Source organism: Biomphalaria glabrata, chromosome 16, assembly GCF_947242115.1.
Source record: "Biomphalaria glabrata chromosome 16, xgBioGlab47.1, whole genome shotgun sequence".
Lineage (NCBI taxonomy): Eukaryota > Metazoa > Mollusca > Gastropoda > Planorbidae > Biomphalaria > Biomphalaria glabrata.
Genome location: NC_074726.1, coordinates 5,948,137 through 5,976,091, shown reverse-complemented (window position 1 = coordinate 5,976,091; position 27,955 = coordinate 5,948,137). Strand labels below are relative to the sequence as shown.

General features: G+C 35.7%; 2 protein-coding genes and 1 non-coding gene across 9 annotated transcripts in view; 1 reads left to right on the top strand and 2 right to left on the bottom strand.

Moving 5' to 3' along the window:
• Nucleotides 1–1,744: 1,744 nt before the first annotated feature.
• Nucleotides 1,745–7,348, bottom strand: LOC106073032 (uncharacterized). The gene is made up of 5 exons (XM_013233504.2): nt 7,006–7,348; nt 5,862–6,481; nt 5,619–5,723; nt 4,521–4,563; nt 1,745–2,523 (listed from the first exon to the last, which is right to left on the bottom strand). The coding sequence occupies exons 1-5, from the start codon at nt 7,025–7,027 to the stop codon at nt 2,087–2,089; spliced, it is 1,227 nt and encodes a 408-aa protein (XP_013088958.2). The 5' UTR covers nt 7,028–7,348; the 3' UTR covers nt 1,745–2,086.
• Nucleotides 7,349–21,890: 14,542 nt separating this feature from the next.
• Trnan-guu (transfer RNA asparagine (anticodon GUU)) lies at nt 21,891–21,964 on the top strand. Its single transcript has one exon. It is a non-coding gene; the product is annotated as a tRNA-Asn (tRNA).
• Nucleotides 21,965–22,583: 619 nt separating this feature from the next.
• Nucleotides 22,584–27,955, bottom strand: part of LOC106073033 (uncharacterized) — a 71,709-nt gene continuing 66,337 nt past the window's right edge. For all 7 annotated transcript variants that reach the window (XM_056013679.1, XM_056013672.1, XM_056013673.1 and 4 more), the window contains one exon: nt 22,584–27,886. In XM_056013679.1, the coding sequence (XP_055869654.1) occupies nt 27,874–27,886 (13 nt within the window). In that variant the 3' untranslated portion in view covers nt 22,584–27,873. The remainder of the gene's footprint in view (nt 27,887–27,955) is intronic.

Below are 27,955 nucleotides of genomic sequence, written 5' to 3'. Positions count from 1 at the left end.
TTCTACACAAGAATTTTGGAGACCCCATTGACCATAACACAAAAACTATGCTTTTCTTTAAAAATTTTTTTTATTTATTTTCAGTGTTAAAACACATAACTTGTAAGTAATCAAAGTTTCCCTTTCAGACCATGAGAACTATAGGGCAGATGATATAAAGGTCATCTGTTTATATGGCTGATGGTTAATGAGGGTGTCATGTGGCCAGCACAATGACCAACCGCCTTTTTTTTCCCCAACTAACGTCAAGTGCCAATTAGAATATGGTGGTCTCAGGGGTATCCTAAATAGCCTGAAACTCGAACCTGAGACCCCGCAATTCAAAAGCCAAATGCTTTACAGCTCAGTCACCATGCTCCCAAAACCATGCATTAATATTGTTTAAGTTTGATACTTAAAGAGAATTGAAGCTTTTGTATTCAATAAGCTGCATATAGAAATATGTACATATCTGAATACAAATTACTGGTGCTATTATTTTAGTTATAAGCTTCATTCTCTATGCACTGTAAATTAAGTTAGTACTTTAAAAATTCTTTTAAGCCCCTAAACTTTAGGGTGTATTAGTTGGCAGGGTTATATAAAAAAAATATTATTTAGTGGGTGAATTTTTGTTATGATTTAATTTTAAGGAGAGAATTATAGTATGCTTATAAATAACCTATAATAAATTTTTTGACAGCTAACATTATGTTCATTTAAAGCCAAAGGGGTGTATGGGGCATCTAGGAGGGGTAGCACCTCTAGTGGACAGGCAGTCGTACCTTCTTTTTGAAGGTAGCCTGGCTCACTCTTGGTCCCCACTCGGTACCCAACTCTCACCTGTGACTCCCAGAAGCGGTAGCATGCGCAGCGGCCACACCCCGGAAACGGCTTTGACTGGCCGGCTAAACCAGGTAGAGGGTATCTGACGTGTCCATGGCACTCAGTACACTGAGGTTATGTCAAACCTAGCATGTGAAGTCTGGACTTGGCCTGTGCGTAACGTCACAAAACTTGACTAATCGGACAGAAAGGCAAGTACCAGCACAGTGCTGTGGAGTACTCAAGAGCAGGACAAGACACACAGAAAGTCTCTGGTCATCCACTGCACCCAAACTTGTCCCCGGACGTCTTTACCAAATCTTGCTTCCGGAAAAGGACGGGCTTTAGGGCGAGAGAGTGAGGTCGACGTGTTGCGCGAATCCTCCTCACTTTAATCCAAATTCCAGCGCAAGTCACTTGTCAAAACCCCAGTGCAAAGCACTCAGCCCCCTGGATGACAAAGTGGTCATCATCGAACCACGATGGACGAACTATATAGGCCTATTAGAGCCAATAGTAGAGCTTTATTAATAGCGTAGGTTTAAACAAGAGATTTTTAAAATCATATAAGCTGATATGAATTATGAATAACATGATTTTCAGACCTACTTATAGTTATATGTTTGATAAATATGCTATTAGAATCACAAATAGTTAAATGTGGTGATCTATGAGCTATAAGACAAAAAATGTTTGGCTCCAGAGCAGAATTAATTAGTTATGAGAAGCTTTTGCAACAAGTATAAGCAAAAACTTAAGTCAATTTTTTGTGGAGACCCCCAACACTTTTTTTCAAGAACTTTAATAAAAATTTAAAAAATACATATATCTAAAAGTATGTGCCATATTATAAAAGAAACAAAGTACTAGTAAATTACAATTAATGTTCTTTAATTTCAATAACAAGACATTATTAATATATATATATATATATATATATATATGCATATTTTAGTAAAAAAAAATGTAAATTTTTAGGGTTGAAACAATAGAGTAAATCTGGAGCTACTGTTGTATATTACGAGTACACTATAAGCTGACACTTTTTAACTAAGTCAGTGTTGCCAACTGCAGATTTAAAGTATTGATTGTAACACTACGAAAAAAAAAAAAAGTAAAGTTGCTGACCCATCATAATACAGATTTTCTTCTATTGTGGGGGGCCCCTTTCTTGTGTATTCCCCTGGGCAGTAGTCCTGCCTGACCTCCCTTAAATCTGGCACTGACTGAAATAGAGAATGGTGAGATGATTTGTGGTACAAAGACTGGATATTAGGCCTATTTATAATTTATTGATTAAAAAACATGAAAAGCTAGTACAATCAGTGAGTGTTGGACAGTTTAGTTTTCCAGTATCTGTCACTTTTACACACAGCCGATCCAATTTTTTCAGTAAGACTAAAGTCACACTGGTGTCACTGTTACCACGGACCTCACGATGGCCTACAATGCGGGCCACCCAAGTTTCCTGTCCATTGCTATGTTTATAATGAATGACAGAAGCCTCCAAGTAGCCGGTACTCATCTGACACAGTGTGACACTGACAGCGTAAACCCCATTCACAGGGGCTGTGAAGTAGCCAGAATCAGGGTTAAAGCCATCTTGTTCATTGACTCTGACATCTTTGAAACCAGTCAATACAACGTCCTGCTTTAGCAATTTAATAGGTTCATTGAAATAAGCAGTAAATCCTACAGTAGAAATCTTCATTTTTGGAACTGTTTATAAAATAAAAAAACATCTTTATATTTCATCTTAGTAATTTTATAAAATTATTATTGGAAAAAATAATAACTGTGATTATCTTAAATGTGTAAATTTGAAAAACTATTACTAATCAAACATACAATTAACTCTTTTTTTGCTGTTTTTAACTCTCTATTGCTGCCAGTTAGCATTTTCAATAAAGGGGAGAGGACAAGCAGCTCTAACATATTAACAACCAAAATTTAAAAAAAAAAATATTTAAAAAAAAAAAGTTTATTAAAGGGGAAGAACTCCATCCTTTAAAATATATCTGCCAATAATCTTAAAGTTATTTCCCTTATTCAATATTAAGCAAAAAAAAATTAATTACCATTAATTAATTGACTAATTGAGTATTTTTGTTTATTGATTCATGTTTTGTTAGGTATTATAAATAATTGTTTCAAATATCAAATTGAATTGCAAGTAATTAATTGTCGAATTGGTTACTTTAAAAAAATCGATTCATGTCTTGTCTATGCCAATGAATAATTGTGCAAAGTTTCAATTTGATCTCAGAATGGGTTTGCAAGAAATAACATGTACACACTTTTTATCAGACAGACAGAGTGAGTTGATAAAAGCTTTGTAAAAAGAAAAAGCTTCAGAAAAAAAAACAATTGAAAAAACAGTAGGTTGATTAGAGTTCTCTTACTGAAATAAATAAAATGTTGTGTTGGACATATTCCCATTGTGGGTGTATTGGAGAAGTGGAGGGTTTGGTTGGGTCATGTGACGACCAAGTAATAAATACAGAATAAGTTAATATTATTTATTGCAGAGATTCTTATTAAGGACTCTAATGATCATGTGAGAAGTTAGCCTGATCCATATATGTTTTTGCCAGAAGGTGCTTAGTTTTGTATAGCTTTGTGGTCTGTTTTACAAGTTTTCATACACACCTTAAGAAATGAAGGTATTTACTCACAGCCCAGAACTCCTGCGGATGGCTGAGGATGGCGGTGGGCTGGGTTCGAACTCATACAACATGATAACGATCTGAAGCGCATAACATAGGACCAGGCAGAATAGTCTAAACTACATGAGTCTAGCTTGCCAAAGTTACTTTTAGGCCTAATTTACGTTTATTTCACCAGATTTTGTACACCATTTTTTTCTAAATAAATTTTGTATTCTGGAACTTTATAACATATCACGTTTTCCCCATAATAAGCAATGATTCAAGATTATAAGTTAGGGCTAAACTCTAAGTCAGCCTTTCTCACCCATATTCTCCAAAGTACATACTTCTTTTCCTCCAAGAAAGTGTTCTACATTTCACCTACATTATTATTCACAGAATCACAGGGCTTATTATCCAACATTTCTAGTAAAGTTAACCTTTCAATCCTTGCGATCTATTGGGCAGATGATGTTAAGGTCATCTTTTTCTTCTGCCAATGGTTAGCAAGCAGGTTGTTATGTGGCCATTACAATGACTAACCGCCTTTACTTTCCCCAATTATAGTCAGGTACCCATTAGAGTTGGTTGGTCTCAGGGGCGCACTAAAATCCAGAAATTTGAAATCCCAATCTTCACAGAGATTCTAAACCTAGGACCCCAGGATCGTTTGCCAAGTGCTTAACCACTCAGCCCCTGCACCCCAACATATCTAAAGTAATATTTGATAAGCTGAAATTTTTTTTTTATAATAGACAAATTAATATGACAAGGTGATAAATCTAATATAGACATTCTGTCCGGTTTCAGTTTGAGAGCTAAAGGGAGGGTAAAATTGGAAAAATAATCATGACACTATTATGTATCTTTTTCTGAGATTGTAATCCAAAAAAATTGTATATTCCTAATTTTTAATTTTCATTCACCATTTATTCATATATCTACATAAGTATTCAACGTCTAACTGATGGGTTTAAGATACCACTTATTATTGTGGTATAAAAGGAGAAAGCAGATCAAAAAAATATTTTTTAAATTCAAGGTCAATGACATCGCTGCATTACAAACCCAGTATTTTTAAACTTTTAATGTCCTTTTCTAGTTCTGTTATCTGTGGGGAAAATATAATTAAAAACACTCAAACTTTTCTGTTGCTATATAAAAAAAAAAGTAGCTTTTCATAAAAACTAGTAAATAAAAAAAGAATGAAAAAATTCGTAGAAGTTATTGAAAGTGTCATAACAAATGGTTCAACAACACTTTGTTCCTGACAAATGGTTCACCCAACAAATGTTTCACACTACAAATTTATAATTTGAAGATCTATTCAGGCAACTAGTTCGCATGACAACTTATTAACCTTGCAAATGGTTCATTGACACCAAGTTCACAATTAATGATTCCTACAATAAGCTGGTTCAACATCACTTTGTTCCCAACAAATGGCTTACATAATGCATGGTTAACTTCATTCACCCAAATGCTAATTTAACATCATTTGGTTCCCAACAGATGATTCATTCTTCAAATAGTTAATCTAATGATTCGATCACCCATATACCAACTACACTTTGTTCATAATTCACATAACAATTCTTTAACATGATAAATGGCTCACGAACACATAATTCATATTAAATGATTTCCATGAAAAAAGCCCTTTACTCATGTCTATATATTTAAAAAAACAAAAACATGTAGTCATCATATTTAAAGGTTTAAATGAATGTTCTGGCAAGGACATACAAATATTCATTTATTAAGAAATGGTTGAAACATACACGTCTAAGTGAAGGTGCCCATCATTCAGATTTTTTGTAACAAAACATAAAAAAGTTCAACCTAATTATAGTAAAAAAAAAGTAAAGTTCCCCTTTCAGACCTTGTGGTCTATAGGGCAGATGATGTAAAGGTCATCTGTTTCTGTGGCCTACGGTTAACAAGGGTGTCATGTGGCCAGCACAACGACCAACCGCCTTTACTTTTCCCTAACTAATGTCAGGTACCCATTAGAGCTGGGTGGACTCAGAGGCGCCTGCAGATCCCGAAATTAAAAATCCCAGCCTTCACCAGGATTCGAACCCCGCTCCCAGTTCGGAAGCCAAGTGCTTTACTGCTCAGCCACCGCGCCTCCTAACCTAATTATAATATGTAGTAAATACTTACCTTGGTTTTGTTAAATGCTGACTCCATAATAACTTGATTTAGGCTTTCTTTTAATTTCTCAAAATGGACTAATCTGGTTTCAAACAGCTGGTAAACCTCACAGCACTTAAAACAATCATTTGAAAAATTATTATGTAACCTCTTTTGGAAATAGAGAGAAACAATTTAAAAAGTTTATTTAGAAAATCATAAATACATTTTGGTAAAATATTTTGGTCAAAATGAAAAATGGGCCTTAGTTACCTGCTGTTTGACTTCTTGTATTTTTGTATAATTCCTGCTGAGTTCCTGCTCTAGTAAATCCACCTTATATTTGAGCTGCTCAAAATCTCCATTGCCTTTGCTTGACTCATATATTTTTTTCACAGCTGATGAATCTCTCGCTTGTAATTGTGCAAGCTCTTTGAACCTCTTCTCCAAACTGTCAACTTTTTCCGCTGTTTCAAAATGTTCATATCTGTAAACATGTTTCTCTAGAGCTGATAAATTATTTGTTAACATTGACAGCTGAGCTTCTAAACCATCCATTCGAATATCATATTGTATTTTGTTCTCCAAGACCTCAGCTAGGGACACTTTGTCCAAATCCAGTTTTCTGTACAGATCTCTTTTTAAATTCATTACAGAGGGTAATAACTGTGCCTCATTAGTCATTTCAGTTTCATTGGTTTCTTGATCATCTACATCATTATTTAGTTTCTCAAAAAAATTCATCTCTGTGGAGTTTTGTTGCATTAAGAGATGATTGTCCATTTTTGTGGATAATTCTCTTTGAGATGTGGACAGAGACTGCACAACACCTTGAAGAGAGACAAGTGTTTTGCTTAAATCTGAAATCTGTATTGTGACTTGCTTGGAGAAATCTGGAAGGAATATTTCATAAGAACTAATTAAGTAAATTACTTCCATAAGTTCATAGCAGACATATTATAGTTTATATAATCATTTTTTTTTAATTATATAGGCAGGCTGGAACATTAATTAATAAAATTATATCTTATGCAGATCATATGATTTCTTAAGTGTTGTAACAAGCACATTTGTAACATAGAGGGTATAAATAGGCCTATACATTAAAGATAAACTTTTTATTAGGCCTATATTATATTATTATTATTTTGTAATTTAAGCACAAATTTATTTATTATTATTTTTGTGTAGCCTAATTTAAGCACAAATTTATTTTACACTAAATACAATCAGACAAAGCTTTTGCAATGCAAATACATTTAAAATATGATTTTATAATATTATCAAAATCACATTTAGGGTCTACCTATAATAGGCCTATGCACGAAATAAATTTGGAGGACCATCCAATACATGGAGAAAAAAAAAAGATGTAATCTATCTAGATTTAGAGATTTGACAAAATAACTATACAGACCTAGAAAATCGATAGTAGCCATAACTTGGAATCTTTAATTAACTAAAAACTTTGAAATTAAAAATTATTCCTAGTATACATAGGCTAGATGCAGAAGGAACTATAGGCCTACTGTTAAACGAACTAGAGGAGTAACGGACAAGACGCCTCAGAGGACGACGCTAGGCTAGCGACGACAAAGGACTGTGCCCTTTTTATTGTTGATTAAATTGTTGAAGTTATCAGCCTGCGTTATCAATGATATTATTTATTCATTCTGTTGTTGTGTCTGCTATGAACTCGCATGCACCATTAACATATAGAATCATCAACGAAATAGAACATCAACAGATGTGGCGAAGTGAATTTGATGGCCCCAAATGAATTAGAAAAATAAGAACTATTATATTGTTACAAATGAACCTAGGCCTATATAGGACTAAAATCAATATGAATTAGAAGCAAGAAGATCTATATCTACAATCGAAACTGAAAGTTGTTATGGATTTCCATGTTGATTTCAAACTAATCTGTTCTCTAGATTTGATGGAGATCTAGATCTAGTCAAGAACTAAAAATAGGTCCATATAAAACTGTGATATAAAACTTGTCTTTGAGTCCGAAGATTAATGAGTGCAGTAGGCCCTATTTCATATGTGGCTACCCAGGTCCAGATGCGATCTAAAAGGCCGGTCTTAGATAATTGGAGGCCCCAGGCGAAGTGAATTTGATGGCCCCAAATGAATTAGAAAAATAAGAACTATTATATTGTTACAAATGAACAGTGATAGGTAGAGGTCAACGTATGACCCCGGCGAGATGACACAGCAGCGAGTGTTCTTTGGAATCTACATGTATAAATAAAGACAGGATGTGACGTATCCTCACGTATTGTTCCAGTGGACAAACAGATCTAAGAAGGGGGCAGTTACTAATGAACATGACAGATAGAGGTCACTACGTGTGATTCCGGCTTGATGACACTCCAGCGGGTGTTCTCTGGAATCTACATGTAGGCCTATAAATAAAGACAGGATTTGACGTTTCCTCACGTGTTGTTCCAGAAGATACTAGCAGTGTTTGTGCAACTTTGGAGGAGCGATTAGGGACTCAATATAAGCCAGAGAGTTAACGTGAAAGTCAGTCGTATGGAGTCGTAGGTAGAATCGTCGGTACAGTCTTCATTACTGTTGTCTACTGTGCGAGACAGTGGAAGAGAAATGTGTACGATGCAAGTTAACTAGGGTAGAGTTAACTGGAGTGGACAACTGTCGTTAAAGTCTATACAGCGAACTACAGTGGACTTGAACCGTTACAGTCGATGTAAGACGTGTACGGCTCTGATTCGGTAGACTTGAGTACGACTTGGTTCAGCTTTGGGAGACCTGGAGCGACACTGGGAAGTGTGTCGTTGGTCTGTTCTGTGGAATACGACTCGATGCAAGTTGAGAAGAGATGAATTGCAACGAAGTGAAGAGATGAATTGCAACGAAGTATAGCTAACTGTAAACTGACAGATATTGTACAGTCTTCTACGCTACATGTTACAGTAACAAATTGTTCGAGTTAATAGTCATTAAAGTTATATGAAGCTGAAAGTTGAGTCGTCAAGTTCTTTACAGTGTTTTTATTTGTGTCCCTACTAGTACATTTAGCCAGAAGATTCAGAAATACGTAACAATATAAACAGCGAAAAAATAAAATAACGCAATTTATTTAAAACCTGGTGTTTGTTTGTAAAGTTTAACTTGTTTCGTATGTTACTATGTTTCTTCAGAGTTGAAGATAATTTACTTCCTTGTCCAAAGCTCCCACAGGACGACGGGGGATGGGAGCGGGCAGAGTTTGAACCCGAGACCATCGATAAGTCCGAACGATATTCTAGCGCGCAAACCGCACGACCACTGAGCACAAATTTCGTTATTTCTTCTCTAAAGACATTGTTGTAGCCTATGTCCTGTGCGAGGTCCCTAACAATCGGAGGCCCTAGGCGGCTGCCTAGTTTGTCCATGCTTAAGGCCGGGCCCGCGACCTACATATTTTGCCACATCCAACGCAGACATAACCATTTCATGCCACGTGTTTCTATACGTTCCGTATCTATCTATCTATCTATCTATCTATCTATCTATCTATCTATCTATCTATCTATCTATCTATCTATCTATCTATCTATCTATCTATCTATCTATCTATCTATCTATCTATCTATCTATCTATCTCCCCCCCCCCCATCTCTCTCTCTCTCTCTCTCTGTATATATATATATATATATATATATATATATCTAGATATATATAATATATATATCTATAATGTATGTTATAATTCTCTTCATGGCCTGACCATGCTGTAAACTACGATAATTTCATGGAAAGATAACTCTTTTATCTCTGCAAGTCGGACTAGAGTTACCCCACGTAACTTTCGAGACGACAGAGAGCTAGCTCAAAAACCAAAAAAAAAAAAAAAAAAAGGGGGGGGGGGGAGAACAAGTAATCTTTCACTTTATACATTCTATATATTTGACTACATTTATATGTGTATTTTTTTACACACACATCAATATCTGGTGTCATTAAAATAGTTGCATGTTTTTTCTGTAGCTTTGTTTTGATTTTGCCCCTTCGTATTGCCCTTCGTTTACTAACAATGACCACCGCTTTGCATATATTTCGTAGAGTCAACAGGTCTTTCAATGTAGTCGAAACTCCTGCATCAGGAAACTGTTTATTTCTATCAGTCGCATATTTCTGGAAAAATGTCATCGACGAAACTGTTGCTCTCGAACTTCGCAAGATGGCTGTAAGCTTTGTTTGTGCGAACATTGGTAGAACTATGGCGACGCCCTGTACGTTGTACTTACTCATGGAAGCACAGTCATACACTCTGTTCGACAATACACTGCCTACATAAATACTTCAGGTAAATAGCGGCGTATGCTACTCCGTGGGTCGACTAGTAGCTCTATAAAATGTATAGTTATATATGAAGGGAGCATTTGGCCTCACTGTGTTTTGTATCGATTGTCAGTGTTTCGCCATCCAGAGTTCGACAGTCACAAAGCCCCCACTCAGTCCTGCTTCGACTTCACAATAGCCCCAACGTGTGCAGGGGCGGAATGAAAATCGGCCATGGCAATGCTATGATAAAATGATGTGCATCCATTGGTAGATCCAGTGGCGTCTTTAGGATGGGTGACCCGATAGTTAAACCCTTTAATTTTGAATGTACATAATAGTGTATTGTTAATTTCTCCCAATAGGCCTACATCCCTGCCGAATAGAAAGTGAAACGACGAAAGATATATTGGCAGACAGCTGCGCTTCTGGTGTCTCTATTTTCAGACGACAGGGAGATTCAATCGCTTCATACGTTCATCAAATAGTTTCTTCGTTAGTCAAACAGCAGCGTGATGAACACTTCTACGAGTTGTTTCTTGACAATTGAAGGACACAGTGGCGTAGCTAGGGTGGGGGAGAAGGGGGAGAATTAAAAAATTCCCCCAGACCCCACTTGAGGGTGGGGGGTGCAAATAATTATTACGCAAAATGCAGGGGCCGATGGAAAATTCCTAACTACGCCCCTGGAAGGACACAGTATGATTTATTGAATTATACCATCGAAGAATAAAAGAGGCAAAGAAGGAAAACAAGTCTTAATAGAGTACAGTAGCATAGCAAACAAAACCAAAATATAACACAATACTTTTTAAAAATTGAAACTTATATTAAGTGCAATTATACCAATTACTTTGGACCAGTCATTTAATTAAATTTGCAATAGATCTAGACTAACAATATCAATTAGAAATATCCCCGGAAAGAAAAACAAACACTAGTAGATCCTGATGTATTTTGAGTAGCTGGTTTCTTCTGAACATCCTTGAAAAAAAAATGAACACCTGTTCAAGATGGAGGTTTAAAAAAAAAAAAGCCATCTTATTTGCAGTGACAGTTCTGTCTATGAGTTTGTGGAATTAATAAAGACGATAGGATTATATCCAATTGTGGTGAAAAAGCCAGACACCATAAGCCAATGCCTGCCGTACGGAAGACAGGACCCCCAAAAAAGGAGTAGATGGTCTACTTTTGTAGGACCTATGGTAACCCTAATCATTATCCAGGGCCCTTTCATTAACACAACATAACATTTCATTATTAGGTTCAAATAGTACAGTTTTCAATTTAATTATTATTAATTGACCTTTATACTAAATCTAAATAATATGGATTGAAAGTTAAATTATGTATTTATTTATAATGGGTTAAAGTGTACCGTTCAGTACTATTTCGTTTCTATACTGTTATGCAATTATCAAGTTAAAATTTTGAATAATTTTATTCTAGATAAAAAAAAATAGACAAATTAATAGCAACATAGGTACATATGTATATGTAATTCTCTACGTCGCCCAATCATGCGGGACAACACGCACGCACGCCGACTCTCACTCCTCGATGAAAAAGTCATGGAAAGATAACTCTTTTATTTCTGCAAGTCGGACTAGAGTAACTTTCGTGGCGACAGAGAGCGCGGCTCAGAAAAAAAAAAGAGGGCGGGGGAGGGAGAACAAGTAATATTCTCACTAAATAGCGGCGTATGCTACGCCGCGGGTCGGCTCGTGTATTATAATTTGCTTCTAATACATTTCAAACAATATACCTAACATCATTGAATAGTGAACATTCCAAGCATTATTTTTAGATTTTTTTTTCCATTTTACAAGATTTAATATATGTACACCGAGATTTTATTTTGGTTAACAGATGGTAATAGCATCCAGTAATGTATGTTTTTGAATGTGTCTTTAAACTCCGTAACTACGATTACAAATAAATTTACCAATTGTTTTTGTTTTGCGCAAATTCATGCTTTTAGCTTTCTCAATACGCTAAGTTCCTATCACTTGTCTGGCCTGTGGGCTGTGTGCCTAAATTTCCGGGTGCCTTAATATCCGATGCCTAAATTTACAGTGCATAAATTTCCTAGATTCGTCCAGACCATTTGGGGATAGGGAGTGGGTAAGAAAGAAGGGGATATCTTACAGAAGTACTTTTCGTAATGTTGCACTCTCGAAGTTTTCAAAGACATTTAAATTCATTATTTTGACCCACTCCGTCTGTATACTTGGTAATGCCGAATCAGACTTGCGCTTCTGTTCCAATCACATCTCTCAAAAAGGTTACAAAAAGGTTGCAATGAGTTTTAGCTGATATTTTTTTGTATTATTTTGACACCTGGCGCCTCTTAAAATACGCTTCGGAGCCCGTGATGGCTCTCAACCCCCTCTCCCGGTTAGCCCTTTGGATGTTTAAAACAGATTTCAAATTAATTTGTACTATAATAATGGTCGTTTAGCATGCGCTCTTAGTTGTTGTATTGAGCCACCCTGGTTCGAACCCTGCCTGCCGCTATTTATCTTCCACCGTCTTGCGGGAAGTCTGGATGTACAAATCTTCCACTCTGAAGGAACATCCGATACATGTGAAGTCAACAACCAATATATGGCTATCAAAACCAATGTAAAATGATACGGGCGGGGGTGAGGCTGAGTGGTCCTGGGTTCGAATCTCGATGAAGACTGGGATTTAGAATTTCGGGATTTTTAGAGCACCCTTGAGCCCACCCAACTCTGACATTAGTTGGGGAAAGTAATGTTGGTTGACCCCCTCGTTAGCCGTTGGCCACAGAAACAGATGACCTTTACACCATCTGCCCTTTAGATCGCAAGGTCTGAAAGGAGAGCTTCGAAGTACTAATTTATGAAGCAGCCTTTAGTCGGGGGACAAACTTGGTTAAAACAAAGACATCTATCGTTTGCTATTTCTTTTGTAATTACTTGGACTTAACTTCCTGTTGTCTTATTTAAATTAGGCCTACCAATACCAATATCACACCTGCTTTAACGCAAGTAGAACTGAAAATGAAAAGCCCCTGACAGAGCCCCATCGACGGAATGGGAGATAAAAAAAAATAACAACTAGAAAGGGGGTGGGGACGCGGTTGCTATATCTGACTAATGATATTACATCACCAGTTCAACTTTTAACCCCTACCCCCTTTTTACTCACGCTTTTTGTTTCTTCCTTTATATATTCTAACCAATCCTGTACTTAGGCTCTGAAAGAATGAAGAATAAAAAAAAGAGCCCCACCCATCTTCCAGTAGAGGTGATGTCATAATAACTAAACAATGGCATTGCTTCCCCAGTCGCGAGTAGATCTATGTAAATTCTGTTTATCTTGGAATGAAACAGCGACTTATAGTTATACTCAGTTAAATTCCAATCCCAATCTAACAGGCCAATAAAAAAATATTACTAGAATTGAATTAAATATCCACAAAATCGACAATTTCAGCAAACTAGGTCACTGTGGCAAAAAATAATGTCTGGTTGCTTTGCATGGACGAAAACAAGCCACTACGCACGCGCAGTCCCAAACTAGGTTTGTCGGTTAGTGTGATCAGTGACAAACAGGCAGGAATATTTTTTTTACTGTAAATATCTGATTTTCGTCTCTATTGATAGTCGATTGGCATTTTTTTTTCATTCGAGGAGAGGAATTAATTAAATTTAGATGGGGGAGCAAACAGATTTTAATTGGATCGACAGAATAGGCCTACATATTTTTGACCACATTTATAACAAGAAGTGTTTTAAAGAATGGTTTTAAATTAACTTTTTGGACAAAAACAGTCGGCTTCTATTTTGAAGGAACATCTGTAATATGTATAAGATACTGTGCTTTGATTTGATTTATTATTTTTTACTAAGACTAAATATGCTGACATGATAAAAGTAAGGCAATTAGGCCTATTATCTAGATCTATAGTCTATAATAGTCTATATCAAAGTGAGTCATGGCCACCTTATTTTTCTTACTCGCACTTAGTTATGACGTAACAATGTTTAATTGGTTTGTCTTGGAATTTCCCCCAAAAAAGATTGTTTAAATTACATTGCCGTAGGGCCTGCGCAAACAGAAAAACACAAATATGATTATCTTAAACCTCTTAATGCTCTTATTCTAACCCTTATACGCGGTATAACAGTACAGATCTATACGTCTGTATCATGACTGACCCCATCCCGCTCTAAATATTTAAACAATTTTCATTTCATGTCTCGTTGTTCCTTCTTCTTCTTCTTCTTCTTCGTTCTCATTGTTATGTTGGAGTGTTCAGATGACTAGACCAATACATGAGATGAACTGCGCAGTGGTTTCCAAATCAGGGAGCTCTCCATATAGTTTTCTTAATATTGGGGTGCTTTGGGGCAAGTGTCTCGTACGGGCCTCTTGGTAAAGAGAGCAGTTTTGGAGGACGTGGTCGGCATTTTCTGGTGATACTCCACATGGGCAGATTTCACTGGTTCCAATTTTGAGCTTCCGGTACATGTGTTGTTGTTCCTTCAAAATTAAAGATTATTACACCCAAGTCAAAACCTCCCTCAGGATGCAGAGGAACATAGAGAAAACAGAACAGAGAGCATACCACACGACCAAGCAAGGGCAACCATTCCTTATCCAGTGCTGGCAATATAAGCGATAGCTTAGAGAACCCCATCTTGTCAGCCCCCCCCCCTTTAAAGTTAGATTATTACAATAATTTTGAAGAAAGAGCAAGGACAAATTACCTTACAATTGCCCAATATCTCTAATAGCTAAGGGCCTTATCAATCTTAATCTGACCCTGGTTTAATCAGTAAATTTTGTTTACTATTCATTGACAACGGTCTGCCAGTATAGATCAGCCATATACTAAATACATATTCAAACCGTTACTTTCTAAATTCTAAAATGCTACCTTGCTTGAACAACGGCCATAAGTGTTCAAAGGATCCCTCTAGGGTTCGGGCATTTCGTTTTTTGGGTGCTCTTACGGGGGATTTGTTAGAGTTTGGGCATTGTTGGAAGTTGTTTATCTAAAAAGTAGTGCTTTAGAAATATAAACTTTCATGTGTACTGAAAAAAAAATATATATGCGACTTTCGTTACTGCGTTTTAAAACCGATTCACAGTGTTATCATAAAAAAAATAAGTTACTTTAATACTATTTTCACAAATAAAACATATACGGATTTCTTTCGAGACCGTTCGCCATAGAAGACCTCAACACTGACCTGCAACGTCACAGCCTGTGGGCAGTTTAGACCTGTGACGTGGCAACGAGCTATTGGTCTAAACTGCCCTGTCCCCTTTGACAAATTTCGATCAGTGCATGAGAATAAAGATTGGTTCGTATCAATCTGCATTAATATATCAGTCAAAATATACAAAATACTTTTAAAAAAAACAACAACAACCAAAGCTTACCTAAAGCTCCGCCCTTAAAACAATATCTATTAATAATGTACAAGCTATTTCCCTTATTTGATATCAAACAAATTTAATAGTTACCAATATTAATTAACTAATTGGGGCTGATTGATTGTTAGATACAATAAACGATTATTTAAAGTATCGTGATAATACATGAGGGAGATATAGCGTTAACAATTATTTGAGGGGACTAAACGCAACAATTTTAGCCATATATGTGAATACCGAAGGATTAGTTTCCCTTGTTGATAAAATAGTTAATTACCAGTAATAAATTCACTAATTGGTTACTTTTGTTTTTATTGTGAAGTTTCAACTTGATCCGAGAATCGGTTTGGGAGAAATAACGTGTACACACTTTTTACCAGACAGACAGACAGACCGACATACAGAAAGAGTGAGTTGATATAGGCTTTCTAAAAATACACTACACACTTTTGTCCTACACTATCGCCTTTGTTTGCAAATGTACACAAATCAATTTTACATAAAATTTTGCATTATTGTTTGCTTTTTTAATCTTCCCCTGCTGAGGTGGAATTATGTTATTGATTTGTCAATGGTCGTTTTCAAGACCTCATTCTATTAAGAAAAGAAAATGTCACAATATATAAACAGGCCTACGTGAGTTACATGTATTAAAAAACAATTTGGCATTTCTAAGCGTGTGTGTGTGTGTGTGAGAGAGAGAGAGAGGACGTGTGTGTGTGTGAGAGAGATTGTTACATCAGCCCTAATTCGTTCTAAGAACAAGCAAAATATAAAAAATACTTTTTTAAAAAAGTTTATCGAACGGAAAGAACTTCACATTTACATTCACATTTACGCTTTTTGTTCTCCCACTTCCAATTCTCTGATCAAGATGAAACTTTGCATAATTATTCATTGTCGAAGACAATTCATGAATTAATAGAAAATTAAACAATTAGTTAATTAATTAGTGGTAATTGTGGTTTTATATAAACGAGGGAGGCAAATCTTATAGTGTTTATAGATGTGGCAGCAAATGTGCGGTTATCTCCCTTATATAAGAAATGTTTTTTTTTCTTGTTTTAAAAATTGATTTTATAAAATCGTATCTTTCATTCTAAAGTATGTTTAAGTGGTCTCTGGGCCAATATTTTTGTGAACGGGGGGTAGGGGGGTGAGAGGTATATGTGAGAAGATTTACGCGCTGCATTTAGACGTTCATCCTATACTATTAGCTCTAGCTCCATTGATAGGTAGCCACCTCATCCCCAACCATTCCAAGCTCAATAGATCAGCAAATTTAGTAATTATTATTTCGTAACTTTAACTTGTGAACTGAATCGCAGCTTTTGAAACTAAATTTACGACGTTTAGGGCTACTAAATGGATGTTATTGAAAAGTATATCGGATATTTCGGTAGTCTTCGGAAACTTCGATAGTCTAGACTAGAGCTACAGTTACAACTTAGATTTCATATTTTGATGAAAAATCAAAGTGTGTGGTATCTCTAAAGCTTGACTGTCTTGTAAGATTCAGACGCTCCATCAGATACAGAACTGTTATTGCGTCTCCAAATTGTTAATGACGATAGGAATGGCTGCCTAGTTGTGAGGGCATACGCTCCTGACTGGTCCAGGATTCGAACCCTGCTCGCCCCCCCCCCCCCCTGCCATCTTTCGTGTTTGGGCAAGGGCCAGCTAGGCCATACTAATCTACATTTCCGAAGGAACGCCTGAGACTTGACAAGTCTGTAAATAAGCGATAATCTGGATGACCTAGATGACCCCCAGTAGAGGCTTGCAGAGAAATATGTCGTCCTCGACACGACACCATTGTGTTTTAAGCTACAGATGTTCTCTAATCTCAACAACATAACAAACAGTTCTGACACCAATGTATGATCTATGATTAATAAAACGATAGCTATCACGGAGTGGCTGTTGCCACATAAGCCATCGTCAGCTTGAACTGACCACAAGGGTCAAGGGGTCAACTTGAGGAGAACGTGTCCAGTAACGACGAACAATCGAGATCAAAAGGGAAAAAAAAAAAAGTACAAACAAATATGTCACAGTGACCTAAACCCGCAAACGCGTCATCCCTTATTTTTCTGACCCACTGACCTAGTTAGCAGTGCTCCGCGCCCAATGCGACCCTCGGCTGTGTACTGGCTCTTCCGTGTAATTACAGTAAAGCTTCCCAAATAGTGAACGGTCCGTCACAGATTTTCTGAGGGTTACAAGTAGCGATTATTAGAAAGAAAAAAAATATGATTGTTTTAATTACCCCCCACTCCGCCCCCTAAAAAAAAAACTTGCTTGAAAAAATAAAACATTGAGAAATAGAGATGCGGTTCTACGTGACATTGGACATTGCCTCATTTAGTATAAGCCTACTTTTACAAGAAAATAAAATGTACGATCTGTTATACATAGTAACATAATACGCTCTATGTATCGAGCGATCGTTTATTGTGAAAAGATAAGCCTAAAGGAAATTTTGATCCATTTAATATATTTATTTATAATGTAAAAATATTAATTGGTAGAACATCTTTTTAATAGATCGAGATGACCTAGATCTAGATATTGTGCCAAATTTAGAATACATTTTACAGTTTTAAGATATATCAATGAAACCGATTCTGAAATATAAAAACTACAAATCACTATTTTTGCTTTTCATACTCAGTACAATACTGGAAGAACTGCCAAGCCAAAAGAAAATAAAACTTTAACAATGGCGTTGCAACCAATGCGCGAAGGGGTTCATTCGTGACCTCCGTGACCTATGTCGAAGGCGCCGATTCATTGCACCCTTTTAAAAGTAGCCCCAAGAGTAAGGGGGACATTTGCTGACTGAAAGAATTTTAATGCTTCCAATTCTTTGAAAATTTTACTTAAAACCTATATACATGTAGGCCTATATATTTATTGTTTTTAAATTATTTTGTATATTTAACATTAGGAGTGCGGCAATTATACATTCTGTCTCCAGCTTTTTTAAAACATATTTCTGGAGCATATTATGAAGGAAACTCTTAAAGAATTTAAGTCACCACCCGCATAAGAACGCGGTGGCTGAGTGGTTAAGTGCTTGGCTTCCGAACCTTGGGTCCTGGGTTCGAATCTTGGATTTTAAATTTCAGAGTTTTTAGCGCTCCCCTGAGTCCAACCAACTCTAATAGGTACCAGAAATTAGTTGGGGAAAGTAAAGGCGGTTGGTCGTTGTGTTGACCACATGACATCCTGCTCATTAACCCTTGGCTTTAACATCATCTGCTCTATAGATCGCAAATTCTAAACTTTTAAAACGAGGCTTAGTGGTAAAGCGCTATGGCGTCTGAACCGAGGCCCAGGGTTCGAATCCTGGTGATTTTTATGTCGGGATATTTAAGGCCGGGCGCCTCTGAATCCACCCAGCTCTAATGGGTACCTGACATTAGTTGTGGAAAAGTAAAGACGGTTAATCGTTGTGCTTGTCACATGACACCCTCGTTAACCACAGGTCAAAGAAAAATGATCTTTACATCATATGCTCTGTAAACCGCAAGGGGAGCTTTGACCAATAATAGGCAGCTTATTTCAAATCTCAGGTTTGTAGGTTTGCGCGACTGTCTCGACGTGGCAACGAGCTTTTGATCTAAACTGCCCTCAGGTTTCAACGTCACAGATTAGTGTTGAGGCCTTCTGTAACGAAGTGTCTCGTCACAAATGACCTGCTTTGATTGACAAACTTTTCTCCCATGAAGTAGATATTTTAGAACATTTTTCGCTTTATCAAATAAAATTCCTGTGTGACACTATACAGGGAGAAATACACTTTAAAGAAACTGTACAGATATTTGACACGTTTCAGATGTTCCTTCAGAGTTGAAGATAGTTTACTTCCTAGTCCAAACCTCCCTGTCCCGCACGACGACTGGAGGTGGCAGAGGGTCAAGCCCCCGGGGATGGAAAATTCCTAGCTACGCCCCTACTGCATAACTCAAGTCCTAATATCCGACCCGCATTTTGACGGCTCTTTCAATTACTCAAAATATTTTTAGAAATTCTTCCTTGGAAACTGAAAGAATCGACTTTCCACTGATGAAGATAAACAACGATCTTTAAGCACAAGGTGTTTCCGAAACATGTGAAGTTGCTGTAAATTGTAAAACATTCAGTCAGGACTTTTTTCGTTTTTCTGAGTCCGTTAGGACACTTTCTACGGGTTCCTAAACTAGCGAAGAAGACCACACATTTAGAATATCTGAAGATTCAGCATGACTCGGAATCCTAGCAAGTTACATGGTTGGCCAATGACCTTGACCTTCCAATTGACCCGAAGTATGAGGACCTCGTTCTCGTTTACCCCATGAGGAACTTGCGTTCTTGTGTATTGTCTGTCTTATGTCTGTCTTATGTCTTGTTAACTTAGATCTTTATTCTCACATTAGATACACTCTGGCTCAATTTGTGTGCAGACAAACTTTTCGGAGAGGGGAGGCCTAACGTCTTATTTCTGAGCCCGGGCTAGCGGGTACCTAGCTACTCCACTGAATGTTAAAGTTTCCCTTTCAGACCTTGAGATATGTAGAGCAGATGATGCTAAAATTATCTGTTTCTTTGACCAATGGTTAACGAGCAGTGTGTCATGTGGCCAGCACAACGAGCAACCACCTTTAATTTTCCCCAACTTAAGTCAGTTACCCATTAGAGATGGGTGAACTCAGGGGCGACCTGAAAATCCAAAAATTAAAAAAAAACAGTCTTCACAGAGATTTGAACCTAGGACTCCTGGTTCGGAAGCCTGTCGTAGAAATAGGCCTACACGCTCAGAGGATCGGCGTTGCTTCGGGATTTTATAAACTAGAAAGTAAATATAGTTGTAAAAAAGTAAAATATAAAAAAGAAAATATACAAAAACACAACAAAGCTTATTTAGGGGAAAGAACTGCACATTTACAACCATGTATCTTCATATTGTAAGATTTATTTCCCTTTTCTATAAAAAAATGGCATTAATTTATTAATTACTTGGTTAATTTATTGATTGATTCATATTTCGTAAAGAACGTTGAATAATTGTGAATGATCTGAGAATGGGAAGTGGGAGAAATAACGTGTACACAACTTTGTAAAAGGCAGACAGACGGAGTGATGTAAAAACCCAAAAAGAATTTTTTTTTTGTTCTCCTCTGAAAGGTTGACATTTCGTTCGTTTCTGTGAGGATATCTTATAGTGTCTCTCTCTCATTTCGGATTGTCTATATTTAGTCTTTGTTTGTGACCTTTAGACGCCAGTTTGTCATCGATTTAGTCCTGCCCAGAGAAGGTGAATTGAAACTCAGATGTCTGTGTGTGAGTGTGAGTGTGTGTGTCAGTTTTATATCTGTTAGGATAAGAGGGGGAGAGCTGGAAAGAGGAGTTCGCGTGTTTGTGATAGAGCAAATGTATATATACTTGTGCTAATGTATGTGTGTGCCACAGTGTGTGTGTGTGTTTATGCTAAGTTTGTATGCGCCTGGTCATATACTTCTGTTATTCAGAGCTTGCGTCAACTCAGTCTGTCTTTCTGTCTGGTTACATCTTATGCTCACGTTACTTCTCCCACACCCATTCTGGGATCAATTATTCATCGGCATAGACAAGACATGAATCAATTTAAAAAAATTAACCAATTACTATTTACTGGTAATTAATTCTTTTTATACCAACAAGGTAAATCATTCTCTCGGTATTCATAGATACGGCTAAATATGTAGGGTATCGTCATCCAAATAATTATTGTACCTAACAAAACGTGAATCAATTAAAAAAATTAGCAATTTGTCAATTATTTATTGGTAATTAATTATTTTGTTTGATATTTAATATTACTAGTTGTAGAAGAAGGGCCTCACAAGTCTCCATTAAATTAGGCCCCGCAACTCGTAAGGCCGACTTAGGATTATATATAGACCTATATAGGTTACTTTGTGAAAATTCATAGATCTTGGGCAGATTTGAGCAATGAGTAACTCTTGAACCGAGTGGTCTCGCTTGAACCGTGACCTCCGTGACCTACATCATTCGCTTGAACCGTGACCTCCGTGACGCCGCTTGAGCACGCCACTGTTCCTGAAGGACGTGGCTGCCAAATCTCGCGCCAACTTTCTGTCTTGCCAAGAATTTCAAGTTGCACTAATGATCAAACAAACTAGCTCTGATGAAAACAATACCCCAAGTACCGATGCTATCAACGATTCGTGTTTTTTTATACTTGACTTTGTGCGTTTATACTTTGTACCAGAAGATGTAAAGAATTGAATTCTATTGTTTGCAATATGCTAATGCAGTTGCATTTTTAGTTACAGTATGAAAAATCAACGGACGAAGGACACACTTCAAAAGAGAATACATGACACATGACCCCAACCGGGGCCAAACCCCTTTCGTCTGGTAACATCCCTCCCCTTTTGTAGCTAAATTTATTTTTTACGTGAAACCAAAAATAAACAATTTGGCTTCAAAGATAGTTTATCAGATCTTAGAGGGTTTTAAGAGGATACTCTATAGTTAATACCAGCCTGTAGGCGACTGTAGATAAAATTGATTGGTGTGTTTATAATATTCCTACAACTTCCAACTGTCTCTGTGGCGCAATCGGTTAGCGCGTTCGGCTGTTAACCGAAAGGTTGGTGGTTCGAGCCCACCCAGGGACGGTATATTTTTTCTTATTTTTATAACAAAATTTTTTATTTTGAGAGAAGAATCGACCTTCCTTAACCATTATTGATTGCATTCAAAAAAAAAATAAATAAAAAATTAGGCTGCTTCAGTAAAGTATTTCTGATTACTGGGATTATTGTAGGCCCTATCACAGCGGCCTTAGATGATTGGAGGCCTAGGAGAAGTGCACTTATTGGCCCCAAATGAAATAGAAAAATAAAAAATAAACATCGAAAACTACGCAATTTATTAAAAACTAGTGTACTCCCAATAGTAAAACTGAGGTCCAGTTTAGCTAATTCTATTTTAAAAATGTTACTACGATGCCCCCAACAACTGAAGGTCCTAGACGGCTGCCTAGTTTGCATATACCTAAGGCCGGCCTCGGAGCGACCCCCCACCACCAATTAGAGGCCCTAAGCTGCTGCCTTGTTCGCCTATGCCTAAGGCCGGCCTTTGTGTTAACCAAGTTAAATGGGAATATTCCTGTTACACATTTGACTGCTCTGGGCTTAGATTGAGTTGTTCCTCTTGTTTAGTTCTACGTTCAGGTTAAATATATTATAAATGTCCAAATAGAAGGTTAAAAAAACAAAACAACAAAGGACAGTGTTAAGTAAATGGAACAATTATTTATTTATTCAAAACAAAACAAAACAAAAAATCATCGACAATCCTACAATCACACATCAATTGTCCGAGTCACTTGACAACACATCCACATAATCATATAAGAATAAATATAATGAACCACCATTGAAATCAAACTAGATTTTTTTTAAAAAGACATTAAATAAAAACAATGAAAAAAAAATTTGAATACAATATTACAATGAAAATAATAAAATTTATGCTAAAACAAAATATTTATTTTTTTTGAAACATTGATAAAAATGTATTTAAAATATAGAATTTGCAAACAGCGAGAATCTTTTACAATGAAATATCAGACTCAAAGTCACTAGACAAAAGTTTCGAAATTTTTCAATTGTACAGTATTAAATTCCTCCTTTTTTTGGCAGTTTTTTTTTGTTTTTACAAAAATCACAGGAAAATGATAAATTGCTATGGCTTTTAACCATTTGCGCAATCCTAACTCTTTACTCCCCAGAATCATCAAAAGATATGTCTCGCATTGTGGTAATCAAGAAGTCTCAATATTATCATCACTTTTAATTATTAGTTTTTTTGCCGCCATTTCTAGATTTATTAATAAATAAATTTAAAAAAAAAAAAAAAAGAAACTATAAATAATATTTCTGTTCTTCTTTTATTGTGTATTCACTATTTCTTCTTCTTTTCTTTTGACTTGTTGGTCACATCATTTGAAAAAAAAAAGATGAAAATATTTACGAGAAACCGGTTAAGACATTGATGTATCAGGAACCGGATGTGAAGTGAACCGGGAAGGGAGTCTTGTGGAACATCATCGGTAACAACATATATTAATAAATAGGTGAAATATTTTTCGTTCCTTTTTCTCTCATGGAAATATTCTCTGCTGCGCACACGTACAGGAAGTGGCCTCGCCAAAGTTTACAGTCTTCAGTCAGCCCAAGCAAATAGTCACACTAGAGACAAACTGAGCACATGCCTACACAAAGGCTAGTACAACCAAGCACTAGATACAACTGACAAACAAACAGACAAACAATGTTAAATCAATAAAAGATCAATTATAATTTTAAACTAGCAGGATACAAAAATCAATCAATTAATGAAAAAAAAACAACAACATAAGATTTGACTTGTACAATATTAGCTTGAAAGAATTTTCTATGAAAAAATATTTTGACAAGTGATGCAACAGAAACAAAATGATGGGAAGTTTTAGATGAGAAATCCACTAGCACCAAGCTGTCAAAAACGTGGCCCATGTTAAAGACTTTCCATCAACTTGAGAATTGTGATATTATGAAGTTTATTATGTCATTGCTTACTGAACCTACTATTTAGAGTAAAGTGACCTTTGATTGACCAATTACATATGCTGACTAATTATACATATTCAGGTTCATATCCTATACCGGTACTTCCAATAAATGTATGACAGACATACACATATCAATAATAATAAGAATTATATTAAGACTTCATTCCCCAATGGTGTCAGAAGTGTAGTAGCCACTAATCTTACAATATATAATACACAGAATAGTTTGCTTTCAGTCAGTTCACTCAAACAGATTTTAAAGTATTTCTATTTGATTACTTATTTTTGCATTTCATTTAACAAACACATAAAATGCATGCAATCTCTAACTGTCATGCAAAGAGACAAAAAAAAACAAATGAAAAAAAAACAACAACAATGTAACGGCGACTGCAAGTGCTGCCCAAACTACGCCAGCGGACCATAACTGCCCCTTGAAACTTCTGACAAAGTGCAGAATGTAACAGCAGTAGACTCTGTTCCATCGAACTTGAAAATATTTTTTTTTTTTGCTAGTGATGGAGGCTTGGGATATACCCATGTTGGATATTTCAAAGGTTGTGCATCAGTGAGCTAGAACAACAATCTATTTGAAATGAAGATGATCTGAAAGACTGTAAACAATGAGAGCAAGATGTCAAAAGAATGTTGTTTTTTTAACCCCACAAGTTGACTCCCTAAGATAATCCGTTTGATTCATAGCATGTAGAAACTAGCTTTTCATACAAGGAAACTTAATTACCAGAAGAAGAAAAAAACAACTGCATTGATTGATAAAATAACCAATGAAAAACAAAATGATTTAGTATCATTCCACACACTTGCATTCCAAGTTTCTGTTCATCTACACACAATCATGCAAGAGAAAACAACACAGGGACTACAATGGTGTCAGGAGACAAAAATATAAAATTATTCAGACCATTTTAGAACAAAAACAACAACTCAGAACAAGTGCACACTGATTTGACCCACATGAACTTCATTAATTAATAAGAATACAAACATGAAATTAGGTTTATTTTCTTTTCATATCTAAGCACCACCACAAATGAGACTTTTGGCTCTTCTGATACAAGACAATCAAACAAGCTTGAATTTCTAAGTAACAGCAGTCATTAAAAAAGGAAAAAAAAAAGTTAGTTCCTTAGAGACGAAACCAAATTAAATTTTTTTTTTTACATCAGATACTGCATTTATCTTAAAGAATCCCAGATAAAAGTGCTAGGTTTAAAAACATAAAAAAAAACCTCATTAGAGAGACTAATGATTTAATGTTTAAATTTTTCAACTACTTTCATTGTTACAGTAGGTTCAATTGGGCTATGCACAAATAATTGAAAAGCAACTAGTTTACAGGCAAATCAATCTCTAGAATAGAAAATGTAAAGGTTGTAAAAAAAAAGTGTCCAAGAGGTTAAAAGACAACGAAAGAGTAACCACTGCAAAAGATCTCAGCCTTTCCAATTACACCAAAGACCATTGCAGAAACTTATTTTTACTCAAAGTATGAAACAAATTTAACAATCTCCTGACAAATGGACATCAACCCAACTTAAAGAGAAAACAAGGTGAGAAAGGCCACCGCCTAGAGATATTTGAAGCATTTGAATACATTCATAGACCAACAAACTTTCCAATCAGCAAGCACCCGAATGAGTCCATTCACAAGATACGTGTCAAGAGTAACGAGTCACACAAAATGAGTTGTCCATAAATTTGGATGTAAAAGATAAAAATTTGTTTTATTTATACATACATATTAAATACATTTTTTTCATGACAGAAAATGTTGAATTATGCAATAAAATACATAAAAAGGTAATAACTATTTATATATATATATATATATATATATATATATATATATATATATATATATATATATATATTGCAAAGTCTGAAAGGGGTACTTCACTTTTTTACTACTTGTATATAGATATATAAAATTTACTTTCACTTATAGCCAGCCTTATACAAATGTTGACACCTGTATCAGTCAGGAAGCTAGAATCTAAACAGGAAAATAGCTAGAGTGCTTTCATGTGTTTTCTATTGTAATGATCAACATTTTCAAATGATGTATCCATTCACATTTATTTTTTGCTCTTATAAAAAAAACAACACTTGAACACTTAGTTTTTTTTATCTTACAATGTTAAATGACAAAAAGTTTTCATTAAGAAAAAGAGGTCATTAAAAATATTCAAGCAGATGTGAACCTAAAAAAAAAAAGTCAACTTATGGAAATAAAACTTGATAAGATAAGTGCCACTGTATGGCAATCAGTGAAATTATATATGAAACTGTAAGAAATATAAAATGCCATTTAAAAATTACAATTCATCACACAAAACATATTTCAATTGCATTAAAAAAAATTATAATAATAATAATATATTAGCACAGGGTTGGCAGTATATTCAATGTTAATTAGGCTGAAGCCTGGACACCGTAAGACTTAGGTTGCCAGACAGGTCTAAGCCTGTTATATTATGAAAGAAGCTAAGGGTTTCTTCCTGTTTGTTACACATTTGCACATGTAATATAGTGACCAAACACCCACACAAAGGTTCCTCGCCTCTACAATCATAGAGCAGAGAAACAGAATAAGACTTCCTTCAGTGTCTCTGTCTCAAGTGAACCTCTTCTATACAATTACCCAAGTCATTAAGTCGTACACACATCCAGCCCCACACACCCATAAATTAACGATATAATATGTACAGGAATCATTGCTTTGTCACTGCTTACTCATGACATGTAGCCTCAAACCTTCAGTCAAATTTTAAACACTTTATATACAAGGAGAGAGGAGAAAGGGAGATATTATTAAAAAAAACTTTTTTTGGTACCTTGTTTTAATTAAAAGAAATGAAGAAACTAATAGTGAATAGAATAAACGAGAAATGTCAATCTCTCATTTGAATTACAAGAAAGACGCCTATTATAAGCTATAGCGACACAACCAACGTCTAATTTTTCGCCCCACAACTGGACACAACAGAATGAGACAACACATGTTCCAGAAGCTGAAAATTGGAACTAGTGAAATTTGCCCTTGTTAAGTGTCACCAGAGAATGCCGACCTCTTCCTTCAAAACTGCATAATAATGAGAAATGAAGAAGATACGTTTCTATACATGTTTGAGTGGTGTTACAGGGAAATACAGAAACTGAACAGGCTACACGTCTTCATGTAAACAATGTTCACATAAGAACATAATCACTAAGACACAGTCATAATCACAAGCTGACCAGTTGTCACAGAATAATAGCCATTTATCTTTTTTTTTTTTATAAGCCATATTGAATAACAGTTGAAAACAAGATGTACAAAGAGTTAAAAAAATGGCATGAAAATGTGACAAAAACCTGGCATAGTTTGAACAATTAGATTTATAGTCACTGTAGACAACAGTTGGGATTAAAAAAAGTCTTTGCGATGATTTTGTGATGGACAAAAGACGAAATAAGTCTTTTTATTAGTGGCCGAAGCAGTCAGAAGCAAATGTTTGGTTGTAGGGTGAAACAATGCTTCAGACCAAGTCCGGCAAACCAAGATTGAAAACAAAATGTGTGACAAGAATTTAAGGAAATTTTTTTTTTTTTTTTTTACTTTTGAGCAAAGAGATTTTTTTTTTTTTTGAAAAGATACATAGACACAAGTATTTAACAAAAAGTAGTTGCCAACTCTAATTCAGAACATTTTCTAATTATAATGTAAAACTGAAAAGATTTGAAAATAATGTCACAATAAAACAAGAATTACAGAGGGGAGACTTTTAAAAACAAAAGTTTGCGTTAAGAGCTCATGTAATGAACATCAAAGCTCGTACAGGAAATGAGATCTGTTGTGATGAATACCACGAAGTTTGTCCAATCACTCGGCTGAATTATGATAACATCCACTGTCTGTTAAGACTGGACACCAGCTGGGCAGCGCTCCTTTTTATCTAGGATGTTACTTTATACACCAGGCCTGTGGAAAAAACAAGTTCAAGGTTACTTATGACAAACAATAAAAAAAACAACAACAACAAACAAACCA

Coding starts and splice junctions, on each gene's coding strand:
- LOC106073032 (XM_013233504.2), bottom strand. CDS start 7,027: ATGGCTACTATCGATTTTCTAG. Junction 5,724..5,861: donor TACAAGAAGTCAAACAGCAG/GTAACTAAGGCC, acceptor GATTGTTTTAAG/TGCTGTGAGGTTTACCAGCT. Junction 2,524..4,520: donor TAAAAGTTTAAAAATACTGG/GTTTGTAATGCA, acceptor TTTTATAAACAG/TTCCAAAAATGAAGATTTCT.